The sequence below is a fragment of the Populus nigra genome, chromosome 12, assembly GCF_951802175.1.
Source record: "Populus nigra chromosome 12, ddPopNigr1.1, whole genome shotgun sequence".
In the NCBI taxonomy this organism is placed as follows: Eukaryota; Viridiplantae; Streptophyta; class Magnoliopsida; order Malpighiales; family Salicaceae; genus Populus; species Populus nigra.
The window spans coordinates 8,141,978-8,160,260 of NC_084863.1; the positions used below are offsets into that span (position 1 = coordinate 8,141,978).

Sequence of the window (18,283 nt, forward strand, 5' to 3'; positions counted from 1 at the left end):
ATTCTTCATGTAAAAGCCTTGCACCTGCTGCTGCAAGAAATGTTGGGTATTATGACAAGAAATGTTGGAGCTTAGAATCACACTTAAGAGTAAGTCGTATGTATTTTGTCAATAATCTGGTATTGATTGGTTGCTGATATCAGCTCATGGCTTTGAAACTTCCAAATCCTTCCCTTAATTTTAGTCCTAATCATGGGCCTACGAAATTAATGTAATAATTTATTAAATTTCAATAAATAAATTTAATAAATATTTAGTCGTAATTTTAAAAACACTTTTTTTTTAATCATAAAACATTTAAAATATAAGAAGAGATGCATTCAGAAAGAAAAAGGTTCTGATAAACATTAAGATGTATAAATCATAAACTATGTACGGAAGAACATTTATTTTTTCTTTATGTTTATAACCTTTCTACGTTTTTAATCTGTAATTCTGTGAAATGAATATCTCCGCTGTTGCTGCGGCCATCTCACCTGTACTTTCTAACGTCGACCATAAAAAGTAAGAACAATAATTATCTTTGAGAACAGAATTTATAAAGAATTTGGACAAGAAGAAGCATACAAGGCAACCAAGGCAGTAACCAACCATCAGCCCCTCATATCTCCCTATTTGCAGTCTCTGCCATTATACAAAAATAAGGAAACCCTAGCATGATTTTGCACGAGTACAACAAAAATTATCTGCAACCAAGAATCTTTTTTGTCCCCAATAAGAAAAAGAAAGCTATAACCTCAAAGCATACCATGAGATATGCCACTCTCATGTACCGTCAGATATGATGATCGTTTTGATCCTAGACGAAATCAATCCCATTGATACATGAAGCAGCAGCCTTGAAATGAGCTCCGGTTTTGCCTGAAAAATTTATCTGCCTGAGGGATACGAAGGACATGAATACTGATACTCTGGTGGATAGGTTTATAATTTTTTTCTGCCTACAATTAAATCTTCATAGATATTACTCCCCTTAGCAAAACAACTCCATGAGTTTCTCTTAATAGAGTGGAATAATTCCTCGTGCTTGCTTCATAAGAGCTACGTTCAGCCATTGGTTAATGAAGTTGACTTGGATGCTAAAGCGTGTAGTAAAGATTGGTTGGCGAGAAATTTTTCTCTCAGCATAACATTGTAGTCATGCAAACGATGGAGATTCTTCAGGATATCAGACATATCTACTTCAGATCCAGCATTGAATTCTGCAGCCAAAAACAACACACTTGTATGAACAAAGCAACTATCAAATGGAATAAACCATAGATGTCAAATCAAATATTTTCTCAGATGCAACGGTTGCGATGTTTCATGTCTGATCAATCATCAATACTTGTGACCCATACATCACAACTTATCACTTGCTACGTCAATTTATAAGCACTTTTAGTAAGATTTGTTTGTATGTAAATTATTTTCCTTTATTTAAGATCTGTTTTCATCAGAATCTTCTAATCAGATAGGCAGTTTGATGAACAAACTCTCTGTGTAATGTACCGCTGGTGATGGCAATTTATTTGGGTCTTTTCAATATCAAATGGTAACACATGTTGAACTGAAGTGTCATGACTAGAGCTAAATTCTTATGCTTGATCGTTATTTCTTCTGTTTTTTGGAAAAATTTAAGTTCTACAATCTGAAGTATTACATGACCAGTAATTTAGGAATGTGATTGGGATCTCCCAAGTAAATCAACCTTGAAACCAAGAAAGCTGTCCCTCCTAAACCCAACCTTGAATTGAATTTTTTCCAAATAACATAGGTGAATGAATTAACATCTGGGCTTCTTCTGTACCTCAAGTTATTGCCTTCAAGTTCCTAAAGACACCTAATGTCGAAATACATGCCAAGAAGTGTCCTAACACTACCTAAAGCTTTCAAATCATTGCTGACATTGCATCCATGCCTACTATTAGGGAAGCACCAGCCTCAAAAGCCCAGTACTAAAGCTGCATTCTCCATACAGATCAAGGAGCTTTATCATTTGGGATCAATGCTCCACATTAGTTGATTAGGTAGTAATACCTTAGTGCAAAATTTGCCTTCATTTCAGGTTTAACACAAAGGCCAAGCAGATATCTCATATTTTATGGCCATGACTAGTTAACATAGCACATAGTTCAGACCTTTTTTCCTTCTGTTTTCATCTCTTCTTTTTTGACACGATAACCAAATTTCAGCTATCACTTATTGCTAGGTAGGGACTAGTCACAGGCTTAAATCTCCCCCCCCCCCCCCCCCCCCCTCACCCAGTATGATTTATTGAACCTTCAAGATTATTAGATAGATTAACAAGTGTGAACTGGATGTTATTTTTCACAAACCTTTCAGGTGCATTGGAAGCTTGTGATGCTTTAAATTTTATTTCTCCATGTTTAAACTCCAATATATGACACATTTACCTTTAAGAGATGCAACAAAGGGAAAAAAGAGTGAAAAGAAAGACAGCTTTTTCCATCAGATTAGTGTTACCTAGAGGAGGTGGAATGGGGATGACATCATCATCTTCACAAGAATATGCTTGAGGCTTAGAAGCACCTCCCTCATAGAAACCAACTGAATGCTGTTTCCTATCATTTGAAGAGATAAGCACTTCTCCTTTGGGAGGCTGGAAAAAGCAAAATGAATGCATACATTAAAGATTCTTTGGACCAATGGAGTCTTCACTTCATTCAATATTAGAAAAAAAAAGGTTTGAACATCACCATTTCCTCCCACTAAAGAAGAGACAACACCGCCAGATTTATTTAAGATATACAACAATGCCAAACAGGAGTGTAGGTGCTTTTTCATGGAAGGAAACAATACATTTATCAGCTAGAACAACGAATAGCATATGCAAACACTTCTTAGCAAATTCCTGAGAAAATTGACCATTTTGAGAATGAAACCATTAAAATCACCTTCATATGCCAAGCTACTGAAGTTGACTGGTCCAGTGTCAAGTAAATCACAGAACATATTGGTTGTCATTTAAGCTAACAAATCTTATCCCTGTGCTATGATCGTTTAATAAAAGCCAACATGTGAAAGACATAAGAAAAGGAAAATCCAGTCATCAAGTGGCCTAAAACACCTTTCAACATTTAGAAATTAGATAAAAATTCTGAGGGATTAACTCAAACTGGATCACTTAATAATAGGTACTTGAAAATACACTAAGGAAGAGAAAAGGAGCAAGGACTCATGCTATAACAAAAATAAACAAGTAAAAGCAACATACATGCTCTTCCCTGGAATCCAACAATCTCTCTTCTGAGTTCAACACAGATTCTGCTATAAAAGGTTTTACTCCCTGGGTACAAGTATGTTCTGCAATGGAATTCTGCCCAAAAAAAACAAGGAAAAGAGACTTTGAAAGAGAAGCTCAGGAGGAACAAAAATAAATTGGGGACAGCACATTTAAAACAACTTTGAATGCAAGATAAAAAAACATAATATTACCTTTTCACTGGGTATGCTGACTTTCCTGTTGAACGAGACACTGTCCTCTCTATTTTGCAATTTCTTCCTAGATGATTTATTTCCATGCAGTGATCCATTTCCACGAAGAGAGGGAATCATGAAGCCAGTACAACTTGATCCTTGTTTAGAGCTTTCGTAGTCGTTATCCAATGTTTTGCAACCCCATGTGTACATTACATATTTCCTCAACTGGTAAAGAGAAGCACAAATATGTGTATCATCATTTTGATAACAAGACCACAAATAAAAATTGAATGTCAATATAAAGGCAGCAGAATGAAATACAAGGTGGTTTTGCACATGAAAAACAACTTACCTTGTCCCAATGTTCTCGAGCTTTTAACCGATTTCTTATCTGTCGCATAGTGACATCTTCATTTCGAAGTCTTTTTACTCTGTATTCACACTACAAACCAAGAAAATTATGAAATACAGGATAAATTATTTTTCTTTGGAAAGTTTGATGAGTACAATATGCAAATAAAATATTTATCCTCAATAATCTCTTAAGAAACAATTATAATAAACAGGAGAAATAATGTAAGTGAAAGGAATAAGAACTGTACTTGCACCAAAAAGTAGAAAAATATGCCAATACTTATGCAGTATAGGCCACCAAGATCCGCTAAGAAGCTTACTGCATAGTGAATAGAGAAAAGTGTATGAGAATATTGATTTAAAACAATTTTAACATGCAATTAACTTCTTAAAGTGTAAGAACAGCAGCCCAGTGACAGCAGCTAAGAGCAAAATACACATTTCATTTTCAACACTTGCTGGTTGCAGTGGTTTATGGAAGTTTGGAAATTGAATAGGCCAGTTTGAATCAGCTAATGTCCAAATCCCAGAGCAAAACTAAACCAGGTTGAGTGTAAATCATGCAAAAAAGAGATTATAACACAGCATCACAACTTTAGCACTCCATATGAGGCTTCAATTTATCACTTTCACAACAATCTCTATCCAACTAAATAGGAGTGGCGCACACACAATGATACAGCAACAAGAAACTCGAGGGAAAGCAAGATTAAATGTCAATTCACATAAAAAGAAGAAAAATTACAAAATATAAGCTGTGTTTTTTAATTACAAAAATTATTAAATATTCATCATTTTCTATACAATATTGTTTTTCAGGGATTGAAGGAGTGGAGTGAGGGATTTGCAAGCCTGCCCAATCAAAGGCAGGTTAGATTGTGCCAAATTTACTTCGACACCATCTATCCCTGAAAGTATTAAAGACTTTAGGCTTCTTTGCCAAATCAATATGAAAGTCCTCTTCCCTTTCTTCCAACAGGTTTCTTCTCCTTATTTTCCTTGTCATTAAATGTCTCTGCATTGATGCTGTCACATTCACATGTCATGGATTGAATGTCTGAGATTATTAACTATATATATATAAAAAAAAAACAGTCTGAAAGATAGAGACATTTATGCATGGACCCAGTGCCTTTTTAGTAATGAGTTCGCAAATTCAAGTCTGAGATAAAGAGCAATATACCCTCAAATATTCCACCATAAAAGCACAAAAACATCATGTCTAAGTTTCACATTGGCAGGGAGGGAGGGAGAGAGAGAGTTCCACCATAACAACACAAAAACATCATATCTACATTTCACACTGGCAGGGAGAGGGAAAACCATAGATTGTAATTTTTTTAACGATTTGACTTATCTACTTTTAAACTTCAGTGGATTTAGAAATAATTTGTGCCCAAGAAAAATGTGGCATAATTGCATGTCCAATTTTTCTCTCGTGGCTGGTTATACATGGAAGGAAAATGGGCACATTTTTGGTGAGTGAGTTTGCATCCAATTTGTGCAAAATGGGAACTTGTTATTCAAGAAGTAAATCTGGATTCAACTTTAGTTTCTTTGTCAATCTTGAAGTCCTAATTGACTACAAGAGTTTAAATTTGCCAGGACTTATCGTGAGAACATGTTCATGTACAAACTATCTTCACCTCCGCATCAAACAACAATTTTTCATTAAAGACACATGCAAGCAATTCCACCGTAACAACACAAAAATCAAGTAAACAATCAAAATAAATGAGTCTCCCTAGAGCAGTAAGAGAATAAACATGAATCATATTCCAAATAGTGGTATATATCTACAAAGATGAACAAATCACTTACCAGGGCCCATTATGTTTTGGCTTTCGATCTCAACTATATATGATGATAGGTAGCTAATTGAGAGAGTAGTGTTGATTAGTCCATCACTAGAAGTTTCAAGGGAAGCTTGGAGTTGACTTGTCTCCCCAAAGAACGAACCCGGAAGAAACTCATGAAACAGGGGTTGGATAAGCCTTAGATCATGTAGGTTATGGTATATTCGAGGAAACAGATTAAATTTCAGTATGTTTGAATCCTTTCCCCTGAATGTAACTGGTCTATCATCAAAAGTGCTTCCATTCTTTAGTGTGCCGCTAACAAAACTCACATGTTTCTTGTCAGCATGATCTTTTGCACTAAGGTTGAACTGAAAACCAACAGCCGTTGCAGGAGTACTTGGAAGATCAACAAACTGCCACGAAATATACATATAATCTCTATTCAAGTGGCACTTGCTACACTTAAAAGTGAGAGTTGGGCCCATACTTGTGTTTCGGCATGTGTAGTTCACAAAGTCAGTAAGGGGGGCAACTCTGTGATCAATAAAACCTGGATTCCCGGTAACTAAGGTACCAAGTCCTTGCAAGTTTGAACAGCTCATACTGGATACAGTGGTTATATTAAATTCCATGTCATTAACGAAGGCGGCCAAATCGGGTGCATTTGTTGCTCTCACATTATGCACCTCAATTGTTCTCTTTGATATGATCTGGTAAAGCAGGCTGAGGAAAAACTGAACAGCCAAGTCAGTAGTCAACAGACGTGAAGGAAGTTGTAAACATAAAAGACTAGTTTAGAATCCAATACTCACGTAGCAAACAACCCGATAAAAAGTATCCAACTTGCTATTGAGAAGGCTCCACCAAGTTCTGTTTTCCGCTTTACAACCACCTTTCGATCATCCTACCAAAAAAAAAAAAAAATTACCAACAGCAACAGGTAAATGCGGTAACAGATTAATTGTGAATAGTGCTTAAGACCCAATCCAGAGAGGGGCTTGTTGAAAACTGAGACGGGGTTTGTTGTTTACCCCACCCTTGGTCCACAAACTAATAAATATGTATATATGTGTGCGCTTGCTTGCTCAATGTATGATCTGGTTTATCTTTATCTTTACGGGGGATGATTCAAAGCATAAATAATAACAACCTCTACTTATAAACCCAAGTTGTTGACTAGCATCATCGAACAGAGAAGAAAAGGGAAAGGAGTTACCAGCCAATGCCGGGTAGCAAAGCAAATGTCCAAGCGACTAATCCACCACCTAATACGGAACCATATGTTGTGGGTTCCATGATGTTCAAGCTTAGTAAACCTCAAGAAGAAGCAAAACAAAAGCCAAGAAGCAACCATCACAAGCGTCGCCTCCAAGAAAACAGCCTGAGACTGAGTGAATTTCTTGATGGAATCAAATGAGAAAATGGTTTCTGGAAACGAAAAGCCGAAGCTGTTGTCCACCTCCACACCCGTGTCCGTGAATATGGCAGACCGTCCCCAGAAATACGAGCAGCTGTTTGTTGTGCTGTTCAGAAACTGCCCCGTCGGACACGCGCACCTGCTCGTGTTGTAGATTATTGACTTGCTCGGACATTTAATACTCGTCGTCGTCATTCTTCTTTACCCGGATCCGAATCCGAATCCGAATCCGAATCCGAATCCGAATCAAAAATCAAAATCACTACACTTAGATTAGACTATAAAACTATTTATTACTAGTACAAAGAAAGAGCTCGACGATTTGAATCCGATTTTTCTGTCCTAGCTTAGCCCTTGTCCCTGTCCTTGTACAGAGAGAGAGAGAGAGAGAGAGGAGGAGAGGAGAAGAAAAGGAGAAGAGACGAGAAGCAAAGAATGTTCTTTTATTTGTTCCAATCCCATGACTTTATTAATATTTTATTTAGGACCCCGGCCATTACATACAATGTTCAATAACTGTTAGAAAAATAAAACCAATTTCTTATAATTTTCTTAATTTAAATAATGTAGAACGAAAATTAAATAATAATGATAATACAATCAAAGGCTGGGTAAAGTAAATAATACGGAGTTTTCGGGATATAAAGAAGTTTTTAGGAAAAACATTGGTTCTGGATAAGAGAAAAGTCCAAAAAAATGAGAGCATATAATCATTTAATTTCTATTATATTTTTTTAAGATTAAATAAAATTATAAAAAATTTATTTTCTTTTTTAAGAGACTTTTTTTTCATATAGGTGTCGCCCTGACAGTATGATGGCTTATGATAAATATTTAAAAATATATTTCATTAATCAAATTAATAGTATAAAAGAATTTAATTAATCAAAGAGAGTCAATGGCTCGTCATCCGTTTATTCTATTTTTCTTTTCTTGATGTTATATTCTGGGTCTTGTCGCATTGAAAATAAATTAAATACAAAGTAATATTATAAGGATATTGATTCAAACTTATTATATTAATTTGATGTAAAGGTCGGTAAAAAGGAATTACAAGCAATTATCCCCACAGTGCAAAACAGAAGATTATTCCTAACCTTGTTTTTTTTTTTTTTTTTTTCCCTTTAAGAAAGATTGTTAATGTTGCTTGCTTGCTTGCGGAAAAGGAAATAAACTTGGTTTTCTGCCTGTTATTTTGCATTACATTCATTTTTAAACTAAGTCATATATATTAAGATATGATTAAACTATTTTTAAGTAACAAAAATAAATACCATATCAATTAGGTCATTTAATTAATTTAAGGAAATGAAGTATCAAATTATAATTAATAATGGAGATTTTTTCAATCAAGTAGATGAAGTATCAATGGATAATTAATAAATAGTTTTTTAGTTTTTCAAATTTATACTGAATTTAAAAAACACATTTTAGGGGCTCTCCATACTTTTTCAAAGTTTTCCAAATGAAAAAAAAAAAACAGGAAGAATATAATTTTTTTCTTTTATATAAAAATATTTTTTTAGCAATGTAAAAGATTAAAGTTATTTTTTATATTTTATATTGATTTGTCATAAATTTAATTTGTAATATAAAGATTCTTTTTGAGTTAACAATATAACTTTCAAAACATTCTATAATTAGATTATATGATTATCATAAACTATGATTTTGATTTATTTTTTTAAATAGTTGTACTCTGGAATATTTCATAATTTTTTAGTGAAAATGTTTCTTTTCAACTCGTTTTCTAATTTTTTTTAATAAAAAACTTAAAAGGTAAAATAAAATTTATTTTATGTTATTAAACACACTCATGCTAACCATAGAGTTGTGTAAATATGTGATAATGTCATAAAATAAATATATTTACTAAAATTATCCAGCACCATAAATATAACTTCTCTGCCCCTAGATTTTAGAAGGGTAGAGGTTATAGAAAATTCATACTAGTGGTAGTGAAAAGAGGCTATGGAATGGGAAGAGGTTATAAAATTCCAAGAGTAATCACATTCTCAAATTAATTTTTTAAAAAATAATCTAGCACTGTTGCGAAAATAAAGATGGCAAACCAACACACTACAAAAAATAATCAGGAAAATAACACAATTGAGGAAGTTTTAAGTAGTGCAATCTGAAACAAAATTTTCTTTCAAAAGTTGACCTACTCCTAATAGCGCAACTATAAGGGATTGCTGACACGATCAAAAGATTGATATCTTATCCCAAATATAGGAGTGTCAAAATAATAAATAACTCGGTAAGACCGGGTCGAATCACAGGGAGATTAACTATATAAAATTACAAATAATAAATGAAAAGAAGTTGAAGAGAACTTTTGAGATGCGATATTGATGTAGGCATTAAACAAAGATAAAACAATTGTCAAGGTTAGAACCATTAATGGTATTTCAAATAAATATAATATAAACTCTTTTTTTTACTCAAATAGAAACCACACACAAAGGAGGTTCCAATCAGATGATTTATCATTAATGACTCATTATAAGTTATTAACATAATCATATTAATTATCTTATTTGAGTAACGTCAATACTTGTAAATATTGTCAGGTATTCATGGTGATAACTTATGTCAACAACAAATCAAGTTCCTTTTATAGCACAAGTGTTGGTTAACCATATAGTAGACTATGAAAAGATCAAGTATTTGTTGTACCAAGAGTTGTACAACACAAATTTAGATTAACTATTTAACAAGCAATGTATTAAATGTGAGTGAGATAACAATTATAAAACATGTTAATATCAAACTTTCTTGAATATAAACATTAAAGTCCATGTTGAGTTTATATTATACTTATTCTTACACCATTAATGTACCCTTTTTACCTTGACAAAATAAACTTAACTAAACATAATGAAAAAGAGAAACATAAATAAATAAAATAAAAACATAATAATAATATACATTAACTAAGTAAAGTAAAGGAAATGAAAAACATAAACAAGAGATTAATGAAAATATAACATGAAATAAAACTTAAACATTACAAAATACAAAGAAAGAGAGCAAGAGCAAGAGCAAGATCTTAATCTGAAAACCAAGATGCCTAAATGTATGGCAAATGCGTCATTTTATATGCTAAACATTAGAACTATTGATTTGATGACTAATTATTGAGTTGGTGGCCACCTCTTAACTTGGTGGCTAGCTGTTGACTTGTTGTCTAGATAAAAGATCATTGCTAACATTAGATTTTGAATAGATAATCTTTATGAAAGTCGCGGGCATTTGTCTCAGCTTTCCACACAAAAAAAAAAAATTAAAACTCATTTAGACTTCTAGAACTCAAGATATGAGCTGAACATTGAATAGTGTCTGGACTGCAGGACATATTTAGACTTCTCTTTTGTTGAAATGAAAATTCTTAAGACCGAATTACAAAACCTCAAACAAGCCCAACAAAAAGACTCTGCCTCCTCTCAAAATTAAAAAAAAAAAACCAATTTGATTTTGAACCAGAAATAGAAGACCAGATGATGTGCCGTAAATGATTCGAAAAATCAGCAACAATGAATCTGACAAAAATGGATGAAGGATGGGTCTGGTTGTGTTATCTTTCTTTTGGTGTTTAGGTTGGATTATAGTGATTTTAAGGTAAATAAGATGGAGGATAGACTATAATGATACTTTGATAAGTCGATCTAGACGCCATAAGGATCAATCTAGGATTTAGACGCCACACTCTTTGTGATTGAAGAGTGATAAGTCAGGTAGGGTTCTTCACAAAATCAATTTGGAAGAACAACTCTTAATTCTGTGAATTAAGTTTCAAATATTGGCCAAAAGTGTTTTATTATATATTCTAATATTATATTTATAATTGGAACATCCCTTCAAAGTTAGGAAAAATTCAACATGAAAGTCAAGCCTAAAAATTAGACTTTGACAAAGTAACTAGACAAATTTAACTAGCACACATTTTCTTACTTTAATTGAAACATAAACAGACCAAATTTAAAACGGCTATAACTTCTTGCACAAAAGTCTAATGCAATCATGGTTGGACAATCTAGAAAGATCACGTTCTGAACTTGAAATCCACCTAGATTAGTCTTGTTTTCACATGCAATGGATGACTTCAAATTTGGGTTCAAATTCATTTACTGTTCTAACCGTAAACAGTATCAATTCCTTCACTTATTTGCATTATCAACCCAAATTCAAGTAGCCCGGCATTAAAAGAACCATTAAGGGCTTTTCCCATCTCTAAGTTTCAATTGTAGGCAAATAAGCACCATTGAACCAATTTCAAACTGATTGCTAATTTTAACTTCGACGCAGCTTCAATCATTCCAATTTGACTCGTCAAGGCTCTTTGTAGTTGTTTCGCTCTCACTCTTGTTATTGGACCATCTGAATCCTCTTACATATTAGATTTAACTTTACGAGATGGATTATAATTACCATGATGCACATCACCAGACCTTAGAGAATTATGCATTATCAAACATTGAGCATGTTTATGAAGATTTCTGCATATTTTAACTCAAATGACTTCAAAAAAATATATAGTAAAAATCATATAATTTTTTTCAAATGATTTTAAAATAAACACTATTGACTTGTTTGATATAGGTGCAGATCTAAATTGTATTAAAGAAGGAATAGTTTTAAAACGATTTTTACATAACACTTCTGAAAAACTTTCTAAAGCAAATAATACTAAATTAACTACTGAATATAAAAATTTATTTGTCATTACTAACAATATTAATCATACCATTATTCTTAGCACTCGTTTTATTGACACGATTACTCACAAAATTAATCATGAAAATATTATTTCAAAAATCAATGGTTCAAAACCTTTTTTTTCCCTTTCCTAGAAAAGAAAAAGACTAGGAATTTAAATTTAATTAAAGCATGTTCTATTTATACTCATTACATCAATGCATTGATCCAATAAAAATAAACTCATCTTATACATCTTAGAAAAAGATGTCTTTTTACAAAAAAGAATTTCAGAATTTCAAAGCAAGATAGAAACAAAAATTTGTTCTAATTTACCAAAGGTCTTTTGAAAGAGAAAACAACATATTGTTGAACTTCCTTATGATGATAATTTTAATGAAAAACAAATTCCTACTAAAGTAAGACCTATTCAAATGATTGCTGAATTAAAACAACATTGTCGTCTTGAGATCAAAGACCTAAGAGTCTATAGACCTTATAGAATAGCATTGCTATTGAAATGCTTCTTTTGAATTTCAAAGAATCATGAATGACATTTTCAATGCATATTTAAAATTTTGCATTGCATACATTAATGATAATTTTATCTTTTCAAATTCTATAGAATAGCATTTCGAACATTCTTTTATATCGCAAAGAAAATGGTTTAGTTGTAATGTCTCAAAATGTAACAACCCGAATTTTCAAGCCAAAACAACAGTATTTTACACACACACACACACACACACACACACATATACTTGACATAACATCACATCGGAATTCGATGAACTTGTTTTCTCTCATTATCGAGATGCAATCCATACACCAATAACAATTTACATCATGTTTAAAAGTAATTATTATGTATACAAATAGTATTATGTTTGCTTGATTACAAGTTCACATTAAAATAAACATACACAGACATGAGTTTGCATTCCTATCCCACTAGTAGTCACCATGAATTTAAACAAAAGCATCTAATAATAATTATACATTCAGTATATTTTCTTCATACAAAATACATCGTGATTTAAAATGCAACTACATGATTCCTTGCAAAAGTAGGTTCCTGGGTATTGAGTTTTCTAGGCACCTCGTTGGTGTGATGTCCTTACTACAGTACAAAATATTTATAAGAATATGGTTACTTAATAATAATAAGCAGTTTGGTAGTTTAATGAAGCATTAACATCATTTCATGTTTGAGGTGTAACATTCATAGTTCCTTCATAAACTTGGTATGCATAGCTCGTAGTACACATGAATGCATCAATTCTTGCAATTAACCATAATTTTAAATTCGATTATCCTCTTAAGGCATCTTAGCTGAGGTTAACCATTCATTCATCCTGGTCATCCACTTAGGATGTCATTAGCTGAAGTTAATCACCTATTTATCCTGATCATCCCTTCAGATGCCATTAGTCGAAGATAATCAAATATTTATCCCGATCATCCGTTCGGATGCCATTAGCCGAAGTTGATCAATCATTTGTTCCGGTCATCCATTCAGATACCATTAGCCGAAGCTAATCAATTATTTATCAACATTTACTCCTTTGACAGTTTGGTATAGTACTAACACAATACGGTAACATTCATGATAAAACATTTCATAAATTAACGTTATGAAAGAGGAAGGTGAAAATCACCTACTTGTTGTCCTTGTCCTAATGATGGTCCGATCTCGGCTGCACCTCCTAAGACATCAAGGGCCACAAATCGACAGTGAAAACTGGTTCGCTGCTAGTCGCACAATTTGGTAGCGAAAATTGATTCGCTGTAGGCTGTACAATTCGACAGCGAAAACTAGTTCGCTGCAGGCCACAAAATTAGGTAGCAAAAGCTACTTCGCTGCAGCCAACACACTTTCAGTAGTGAACGATGATTCGCTGCAGACAACACACTTTTAGCAACGGGACACTGATCACTCTAGACAACACAACTTCGGCAGTGAATGTTAATTCACTACAAGCAACACAATTTCGACAACGAATCACAAATTTGTTGTAGAACACATACTTTCGACAGCGAATACCAATTCGCTACATGATTTTAGCATGAACACACATGCATTTTCAATTCTAGCGTATAATCTGTCATCAAATCCCAGTAGAGTTACATAATCTTAACATGAGCACATATGTATTTTCAATTCCAGCACATATCTGTCATCAAATCCCAGCAGAGTTACATGATCTTAACATGAACACACATGCATTTTCTTACACAAGGCATTCTAGCCAACCCCATGACTATGGCCAACCCTCTACCATGTTTTGTTATTTCCATTTTATTCATTTTTCTTTGTTAGATGTTCTGGAAATTGGCCTCATTTCGTCTTTGTTTCCTTGTCCTCTTAGTTGATTTTGGTTTACTTCATAGCTAGTATAGGGGTTTTAGGTTAATTTTCTTAGGGACTCCTACATCATTTTCGGTTCTGGGTCTCAAGAATAAGGGGGAAAGAGACCACATGACCCTTACCTTTCAAATCTAAGTGGGTTTGGATAGTATGGTAGTGTTTCTTCTCTCTTTCTCCTAGTTCTCCCCCTTCTTCTTGCTTTATCAGTTCTCTTTCTTCTATCAGTTTCTTCCCACCCATGTTAGCCCCTTCTCCTTTCCTCTAAGTAGTTGTTTAGCCTTCACTCAAGGTCTCAACTCTATTTCTCTCTCTTACATGTTTAAAGGGGCACTCTCTGTTAGTTTGGTTTGAGTTTCTGTTGGGAAAGAGGAAGAGAAGAGAAACATGCAGCTGCTGCAGATAACTTTGGGAAGAGAAAGGGTCACCTTCTCTCTCCTCATTGTATTTATACCCTCCTCTTAAAGAGCTGAGGTGTTTGGGTACAGGTTTAAGTTTATTCTTGTCCCCTGGTTATTCTTAGACCAATATCTCCTCCCTCTCTTAACTCCTCAAGGCAAGCCAACCTCCTCCCCTAACTATCACTTAGCATGAGCCGACATTTTACTTAGTTTTCTGCTAGGCATTATAGTCACGAGTTGACTCATTAATTCGCCATCGCACACAACCACTGTTGGTTTAGAAATCATCACCAAAAAAGAGTTGCTGCCGATCCAGAAAATCAGCACCGAAAATTATGTCGTTGTCGATTCAGGAACTCGACACTGAATTGTGTTGTTGCCGATTCAAGGATTGACAATGAAAACTTTGTTGCTACCGATTCGCAATGAAAACCATGTCACTGTCGATTCGTAGTGAAAACCGTGTCACTACCGATTCAGAAAATCAACAATGAACTATATCGTTGATTCAGAGATTGGTAGCGATAACGAGGTCGACTGTTGGCATTCATTTTTAATGGGTGTTTACACAAGATTTTTCATCAATTTATGACATGATGAAAAGGTAAAGGACACGAAAATGGGTGATATTTTTTTTGTTGATGATTGTAGAACGAACACATAAACATCATTAATTAATATAGTGTAATACTCATATGATCACATAATCAAACATTTTTGCAATAGAGAGTATATAAACAATACATTCATGTCATTATATCATCATGCATATAAGTATATATCCATGTTTCCAGAAAGTCATCATTATAAGTCTTTACAAAAGTGTCGATCGACAATTTCACACTATTACATTGTTACGCAAAATGCATATCATCTTAAACATGCAGAATAGAATTCCTATGCATCGTGGCTATGTGACATTCCTGTTACAATTCAAATGCAATATAAGAATAAAGAATAATCTTTAATATAATAATAATAATAAGCAGAAGAACATGATTTCAAATTCATTATTAACTTAGGTAAGTAAGTTTTTTTTCATTAACTTCATATAATACAATCACTTTTTATTTCATCAAGTGATGTTAATCTTATTTGCACATCCTATTCGCTCGATTTGAGTTTTAGAAACCAAAGTTGATTCCTCGGTCTCCTTTGCCTCATAAACCCGAATGTCATCACCCATATGTATATTTTCTTTTTGTCATTTGATCTTGATTATCTAATAAATATACTATTAGCTGAGGCTAATCCTTCTATTCCCTAGTTATCCAATGAGAATAACCAATAAGAACACCATTAGTCAAGATTAATTACTCTATTCATTTCTGGCCAACCATTACGGATACCATTAGCCGAAGCTAACCACATTATTCAATCTTAGCCATCCATGGCAGATACCATTATCATTAGCCCAAGCTAACCACATTATTCAATCCCAATCATCCATCATGGATACCATTAGCCGAAGTTAACCACTTTATCTAATCCTGGTCATCCATCAGGATACCATCAGCCAAAACTAATCATATTTTTTGATCCCATTCATCCATCACATATACTATTAGTCAAAACTAATCATATTATTCAGTTAGCTATTTCATGAACAAATTCCAATAATCATAACTAAGTAGCAATAATTTATATACAATTCATTACGAAGATCTAACATAATTACAAAGAGGGATGAAGACCACCTATTTGTGATGCAATCATATTATTCGATAGTTTTACCGACATGTACCTAGTATTTTGCCTATGTTCTATATATAAAATGCCTTGATATTATTTGTTTAATGTTTTGAAGGCACTTCTAGATGTAAGATTCATAAAGAAGTAAATTGAAGATAATTGACAATCTGACCTCCGATCGATATTTTGTGCAAAGCTGGAGGGCTATAGAGGTCGAAATGAAGTGATTATAGTGGCATTAGAAAGCAAACATCCATACATTCCTATACATATATGGCAAGAAAAATAAAAAAGATAAAGAGCATGGAAATCGCGGCATTTAAAGACAAATCTCGCATTCTTCCAATGTTGACCTTCAGTCATTCTAACTTGAATATCTTGAGCTATAGAAGTCCATTTGATGGAAACTCAATTTTGTTGGATTTTTTACTCGAAGACCTATCAGCTTACCAAACTTCAGCAGAAAACAAGCTTATATGAGAGAGATATGAATTTTCTAAAATGACATATGAATTTTGCTCATAGACAGGTTTTGTGAAGAAACAAGTCCAAAGTACTTCCCTAAACATCCAAACCGACATCCAAGTTTTTATTTCAGCAATTTAGCTCCTCTAAGTCCAAATTCAAAGCTTGAAGATTTTATGCAAGGCTATTCATCATTTTTGTAGGAAAATAGTTATTGAAATACTTATATGTAAATTATCTACTTAGAAAAGAACTATTTTGTAAGAAACAGGGATTAGAGTTTCCAATCAAATAAAAAGAAAGAGACAAAGAAAGGGAGGAGAGTGGTTAGAAAGAGAAGAAAAACACACCCGTTGCTTCAAAAACCCAAAATCATGCATTCTTCTTTCTTTTTTATTAGTTGTTTAATAGACATGCAAGGCTAAGCTCTTTTTCTTCGTTGTAAGAACATAAAAACCTTTAAATTTCAAGAATTGTGAGATTTATTTTACCTTTTTTTTAGTTTATATGATGAACATTCTTGTTTTCCTATGCTTATTTCCTATAATTATTTATTTTAATTGCTAGAGCGGACTCTAAGTTGTTATTGTAAACAATATATTTCTAAGTTTGCTATCAAAACAAGAGTTGTGGTATATAAACTTCTGAAGCAATTGAGCTTAATAGTTATGGCGAATCCAGTTTATTAATATTAGGGAAAACATTCAATCAAATCAACCATGGATTATGGACATTTATATTGTCTAGATTAATCAACTTATCTAGTTTATAAGGCTGTCATTGAATTAAATTACTAGTGCGGATACTGTGGTTGTTTGATGGTTACAGTTAGTTATATAACGGATTTGTTAACTAACCAATATTAAGAAAAAAATAAATGTTTAGAATATTAATTGATTTATTATTTCAGTGATCGGTTTATATTTCCGTAGATGGACGTCTAATTGAAACCCAGGTTTGTTCTCTTAATAGTTTTCTAATTTATTTAATTTAGCTTGATTGTTTAATTTTGTTATAGCCTAGATAACCTCAATTGCCCCCCCCAATTGCATATCGTATAGCATAAAAATCTGAACTGAACCTTTCTCGTGGGATCGACCCCTTGCTTGCTTTATACTATCTTGTTTATTTAAGTTAGAGTAATTAATTTGTGCGACCGCGACATCGCAACAAATTTTGGCGTCATTACCGAGGAAGTGATTTTAGTTGATTATTGTGTTGTGATTGTTATTTTTTTTTATGATTGTTGTTATTTGTTTTTTTAAAAAAGAAAACAGTGTTACGGTACTTTGCAGGTACGATATAAGTACTATTCAAAACAGATTTTTTGGTGGAATTAGACCTAGGCCTTTCGAGTGGTTGGAGAATGTATTTTGATTATAGAAAGCTTAATCTTTCTACACACAAAGATAACTTATCATTACCATTCACGGACTAAATGCGTGAACATCTAGAAGGTAAGTCTTTTTATTGCTTTTTTGATGGATATAGTGGATATAATCTAATTGTTATTAATCTTGAGGATCAAGAAAAGACTATATTTACATGTCCATTTGGTACATATTCATATAGGAGAATGCCCTTTGGTCTCTGTAATGCACCCGCAACTTTTTAAAGATGCATGATGAGTATTTTTTTTACTATGTTGAAAGAATAATTAAGGTTT

General features: G+C 33.1%; 1 protein-coding gene across 1 annotated transcript; it reads right to left on the minus strand.

Annotated features, from left to right (window-relative positions):
* Nucleotides 1–500: 500 nt before the first annotated feature.
* LOC133670027 (uncharacterized) lies at nucleotides 501–7,446 on the minus strand. The gene is made up of 9 exons (XM_062090424.1): nucleotides 6,796–7,446; nucleotides 6,392–6,483; nucleotides 5,602–6,302; nucleotides 4,029–4,099; nucleotides 3,779–3,868; nucleotides 3,442–3,651; nucleotides 3,221–3,322; nucleotides 2,470–2,605; nucleotides 501–1,202 (listed from the first exon to the last, which is right to left on the minus strand). The coding sequence occupies exons 1-9, from the start codon at nucleotides 7,189–7,191 to the stop codon at nucleotides 1,048–1,050; spliced, it is 1,953 nt and encodes a 650-aa protein (XP_061946408.1). The 5' UTR covers nucleotides 7,192–7,446; the 3' UTR covers nucleotides 501–1,047.
* Nucleotides 7,447–18,283: the final 10,837 nt, after the last annotated feature.